Source organism: Theropithecus gelada, chromosome 3 (assembly GCF_003255815.1).
Source record: "Theropithecus gelada isolate Dixy chromosome 3, Tgel_1.0, whole genome shotgun sequence".
Taxonomy (NCBI): domain Eukaryota; kingdom Metazoa; phylum Chordata; class Mammalia; order Primates; family Cercopithecidae; genus Theropithecus; species Theropithecus gelada.
The window spans coordinates 44,803,591-44,809,590 of NC_037670.1; the positions used below are offsets into that span (position 1 = coordinate 44,803,591).

Sequence of the window (6,000 nt, forward strand, 5' to 3'; positions counted from 1 at the left end):
CTTCACAAATAACTTTATTTTCTGTTTATGTGCTGTATAGATTTGTAATAAACTTGCATATCTCTGCATTTTCCATTTTTATAGTTACATAAAAGAGCAAAATTATCTGCTAAATTTATATTTTTCAAATTAGACCTTCCATCATGCTCTTAAGAAAAACTACAATCAGTCTCTAAACTTGAGATGTTAAGAACATTGCACATTTAGTTTAGAGGCCGTAATCTACTCTTATCAATTTAGGTCAAAATGACCACAAGTGTAATCTAATCTCTTTAATGCATCTTTTTTTGTTAATTTTTCTAAAAAATTAGCTGTAAATTTAAAAAATTTAATTCTATATATTTATTGGTTACAACATGATATTATTATATATAATATATATATAGGATGTATGGAGAATGTATATATAGAGAATGTGTATATATGTATATATAAAATGTGTGTATATATGTATCTATAAAAAGTGTGTATATATAGAGAGAGAATGAGGAATGATTGAATTATGCTAATCAACCTATCCATCACCTTAAATACTTATCATTTTTCATGATGGGAAAATTTGAAATTTTGCAATTTTGCAAAATTTTGAAATATACAGTACATTATTATTAACTGTAGTCACAGTGCTGTGTAAGAGAGCTCACAAACTTATTCCTCCTGTCTAACTGAAGCTCTGTACTCTGAGCAATGTCTTCCCATTCTCCCCACCCTTCAGTCTCTGGTAACCACCATTATACTCTCCGTGTCTTTAGTGCGTCTTTTCAATGGCACAACGAACAACAATGGTTTAGTGCAGTTCAGAATCCAGAGCTTATGGCATACAGCTTGTGCTGAGAACTGGACCACCCACATTTCAAATGATGTTTGTCAACTGCTGGGACTAGGGTAAGTAATTCTACTGAGTTCCCTTTGAAAAGATTCTCAAATGTTTTTATTATGATCAAATTAGATTTAGCAAGAGCTTTAAAATTCATAAAGTTATGAATTTAGAAAATACACATTAGCAAAAGGGAGAAAATTAAAATCTTGATTAACCCTATTTTCAAATAATAACCACTGTTGGTAACCTTTGTATACTGTATAAATATAAGTACGAGTAAATATTATATAAAATATAATATGCTCTGTTATACAAAATACTTATATGTGAGCATTTCTCATGATTTTATAATTTTTAGATGACTTTTTAAAAAATGAACTATTTCATTTTATGCTATATCATAATATACATAAATAATCACAAGGGTACTACAGAGAATATGATTTTGCTATATCTTTGCAACACATTTACAATAGTTTTTTTGGAAAATTTATAGAGGTACTATTGTAGTGGGAGAGGTTTTGCAAAATTTGTAAATATTTTAAAAATTAAAAATTTTACATAACCTCTTCCACTACAATAGTATTTCTATAAATTTTATATGATAGAAAGATAAAGAAGGATATTCTCAGGAAGGATGATGCAAGTAAAAATTCCAATTAATAACTCATCAAAAATGTATTATACCTCCCAGTCTAATGCCATAATAGCTTGCATCAAATATGTAATTTCGCCATATTTGTTTTTTACCTTCCCATCAAGTCTTAAAAGTAATTAGGTAGAAAATGAAAGTAATGAGTAGCAATAACATACTTATTTTGCATTTTACAAACTGTCAACTCTAACCCACCATTCTGATCCTTAAACATACATGATTTTGAAGATTTAATGATTACTAACCATGTTGGTTCACATGTGGTTATCTTTATAACTTATAACACTAAATCATTTAAAATTTGTTTGTCATATTAAACTATAAGGTCTATAAAGGGAAGAACCATGTCTATTTTATACATTATTGTAATGCTAAAATCTAGACTAATCTTTGTCTTTAAAAATCAGCGCCAAATACTTAAGCAATAAATTATATTATACACTCTATGTACATGTAAATATAGATATACCTATCTATAAAAACACATGCCAAAAGTTTTCTAATTATAAAACATATGCTTTTCTCTTAGGTTGATTCCAAATGTTGGCTATTGTGAATAGTGCTGCAATAAACGTGGGAGGTCAGATATCCTCTTTGATATACTGATTGCCTTTCTTTTGAATATATGTCCAGCAGTGGAAATGCAGGATTACATGGTAGTTCTATTTTTAGTTTTTTAAGAAACCTCCATAATGTTCTGAATAGTGGCTCTACTAATTTATATTTTCCCCCAACAGTCTATGGGAGTTCTTCTTCCTCCACATCTTCACCAGCATCCCTTACTGCCTCTCTTTTGATAGAAGCTATTTTAACAGGGGTGAGAGGTATCTCACTGTGGTTTTGACTTGCATTTCTCTAGTAATTCGTGATGTTGAGCATTTTTTCATATTCTGTTGGCTATTTGTATGTCTTTTTTTGAGAAATGTCTATTCAGATAATTTGCCCATTTTTAAAGTCAGAATATATGTTTTTCTTTCTTGTCGATTTGTTTGAGCTCTTTATATATTCTGGTTATTAAGTGCTTGTCAAATGGATAGTTTGCTGATATTTTCTCCCATTCTGTGGATTGCCTCTTCACTTCGTTGGTTATTTCCTTTGCTGTGGAGAAGCTTTTTCACGTGATATGATCCCATTTGTCCATTTTGGCTTTGGTTGCCTGTGCTTTTATGGGCTTACTCGAGCACTCTTTGTCCAGGCCGATGTCCTGGAGTGTTTCCCCCACTGTCTTATTCTAGTGGTTTCAACATTTTAGGTCCTAGATTTAACTCTTTAATCCATTTTGATATGTTTTTTCTATATGGTGAGAGATAAGGGTCTAGTTTCATACTTCATAGAGTTCTCCAGTTTTCCCAGCATCACTTACTGAAGAGATTGTTCTTTCCCCCCCCCCAGTGAATGTTCCTGGTGCCTTTGTAAAAAATAAATAAATAAATAAAAAATCAGTGGGCTGTAAACATAGGTTTATTTCAGGGTTCTCTATCCTGTTCTCTATTCTGTTCCATTGGTCTGTTTTCTGTTTTTATGCCAGTTATCTTGGTTATGGTAATTTTGTAGAATATTTTGAAATGTGGTAGTGTGAAGCCTCCAGTTTTGTTCTTTTTGCTCAGGATTGCTTTGGCTCTTTGGTGTGTTTTGTGGTTCCATATAAATTTTAGGATTTTTAAAATATTTCTATGAAGAATGTCTTTGGTATTTTGATAGGGATTGCGTTAAATCTGTTAGAGATTGGGTAGCATTGTTATCTTAACAATATTAATTCTTCCAATCCATGAGTATAGGATGTTTTTTCATTTGTTTGTGTCATTTTCTATTTCTTTCATTAGTGTTTTACAGTCTTCCTTGAGAAAGTCTTTCACCTCCTTGGTTAAATTTATTCCTAGGTGTTTAGTTTTTCTGTGGTTGTTGTAAATGGGATTACTTTCTTGATTTCTTTGTCGGCTAGTTGGTTGTTGATGTATAGAAAGTGTAATGGTTTTGTTTTGTTCATTTCGTATCCTGAAACTTTACTAAATTCAATGATCAATTCCTTTTTTGGTGGAGTATTTAGGTTTTTCTATAGATAAGATCATGTCATCTATAAACAGAGACAATTTGACTTCCTTCTTTCCAATTTGGATGCCCTTTATTTCTCTCTTTATTCTAATTGCTTTGTCTAGGACTTTCAGTGTTATGTTGAATAAGAGTGGTGAGAGTAGGTATCCTTGTCTTGTTCCAGCTCTTAGAAGAAAAGATTTCAACTTTTTCCTGCTAAATATAATGATAACTATGGCTTTGTCATATATAATCTTTATTGTGTTGTGGTACATTCCTTCTATACCTAAGTTAGCTTCTAACAGTTGGACTGAGAGCTTCCAGTTCCTGTTATATTCCCAAATGCTTTGCATTTAGAATGGAAACTTCCCAGCTCCAAGCTTCATCCAGGTGATGTCAGCCTCATCAGGAACGCAATTCCTATCAAAAGCAAAGAGAGGAAATGAATTTCATTATTCATTATATAAATAATCAATTTAGTTGAACTAATTTACACTCCCACCAACAGTGTAAAAGCGTTCCTATTACTTCACATTCTCTCCAGCATCTGTTGTTTCCTGACTTTTTAATGATCGCCATTCTAACTGGCATGAGATGGTATCTCATTGTGGTTTTGATTTGTATTTCTCTAGTGACCAGTGAAGATGAACTTTTTTTCATATATTTGTTGGCTGCATAAATGTCTTCTTCTGAAAAGTGTCTGTTCACATCCTTCACCCACTTTTTGATGGGGTTGGTTTTTTCTTGTAAATTTGTTTAAGTTCTTTGTAGATACTGGGTATTAGCCCTTTGTCAGATTGATAGATTGCAAAAATTTTCTCCCATTCTGTAGGTTCCCTGTTCACTCTAATGATAGTTTCTTTCACTGTGCAGAAGATCTTTAGTTTAATTACATCCCATTTGTCAATTTTGGCTTTTGTTGCCATTGCTTTTGGTGTTTTAGTCATGAAGTCTTTGCCCATGCCTGTGTCCTGAATGATATTGCCTAGGTTTTCTCCTAGGGTTTTTATGGTTTTAGGTCTTATGTTAAATCTTTAATCCATCTTGAGTTAATTTTTGTTTAAGATGTAAGGAAGGGATCCGGTCTCAGTTTTCTGCATATGGCTAGCCAGTTTTCCCAACATTGTGGAAGACACTATGGCAATTCTCCAAGGATCTAGACCAGAAATACCATTTGACCCAGCAATTCCATTACTGGGTATATACCCAAAGGATTATAAATCATTCTACTATAAAGACGCATGCACATGTAAGTTTATTGCAGCACTGTTCACAATAGCAAAGACTTGGAACCAACCCAGATGCTCATCAATGATAGCATAGACTGGATAAAGAAATGTAGCACATATACACCATGGAATACTATGCAGCAATAAAAAGGATAAGTTCATGTCCTTTACAGGCACATGGATGAAGCTGGAAACCATCATTCTCAGCAAACTAACACAGGAACAGAAAACCAAACACTGCATATTCTCACTCATAAGTGAGAGTTGAACAATGAGAACACATGGACACAGGGAGGGGAACATCACACACCAGGGCCTGTCTGTGGGTGGGGGACTAGGGGAGGGATAGCATTAGGAGGAATATCTAATGTAGATGATGTGTTGTTGGGTGTAGCAAACTACCATGGCACATGTATACCTGTGTAACGAATCTGTACCTTCTTTATTTTCATTTCAAGTAAAGAACTGGGTAAGTGGCATTCATTCCAAGTTCCTACTTTAAACACTAATTTTAGTTCAATAGTGAATTCAAAGAGGTGAGGTCCTAGGAAGCCGTTAGCTTCAATTGCTTGGGAGCTGCTATCTAGACTCAGGAATTTAGTTTCTAAAGATTAAGCTAAAGAGATTGGGTACTTGACCTCGCTTCCACATTTGATGCGCCCGAGTGTCCTGGATGACTGAACTTTCCCTGCCCAGGAGATTTGTGTCTCAATTCATCACCTTTCAAAGATCGCCGTGTGATTATAAAAAAAGGAGTTCTTTCCATTGTGGTTTGTGAATTTTAACTACATTGTTTCCTGGAGGATGTATTGGGTTCAGACGAGTTATTCGCAAAGGTCAAACTGTTCCTGGAGCCTACAGACAGCAAAACACAACGAAAGCCTCTTTAATTTGAGATGGCATCCCTTGATATTTTTGAAGGCTGAGATTACCATGATGATTTCTACCAAAACCTGCAAGAATGGTAAAATTCAAGGTCCTCTAGGATCTGTTTTTAACTACATTCGGTCTGCTCTAAATGTGTGAGTCCTTAAATATAACTGTTCTGCATCTGTGAAGTTCTTCATGACCTGGCGCATTCCAGACTTTCTGCATTCTCAGCTACCCTTTGATGTCTTCATACCTGTTTTGTTTTCTAAGGCATAGCAAAAGCATTTTATATAAATATTTAAAGGAGATTTTCCTTCTGCCCACTTGGAGGAATACCATCATCTCTAACAATAGGAATTCCAAGGCTCATCTTTCCTTTCCTAAATTCATTTCAG

At 33.8% G+C, this 6,000-nt stretch overlaps 1 protein-coding gene across 1 annotated transcript in view; it reads left to right on the forward strand.

The window, feature by feature from the left end:
* TMPRSS15 (transmembrane serine protease 15) overlaps nucleotides 1–6,000 on the forward strand; it is a 131,688-nt gene that overhangs the window by 86,860 nt on the left and 38,828 nt on the right. The window contains exon 18 of the mRNA XM_025380284.1: nucleotides 753–885. Within this exon, the coding sequence (XP_025236069.1) occupies nucleotides 753–885 (133 nt within the window). The remainder of the gene's footprint in view (nucleotides 1–752; nucleotides 886–6,000) is intronic.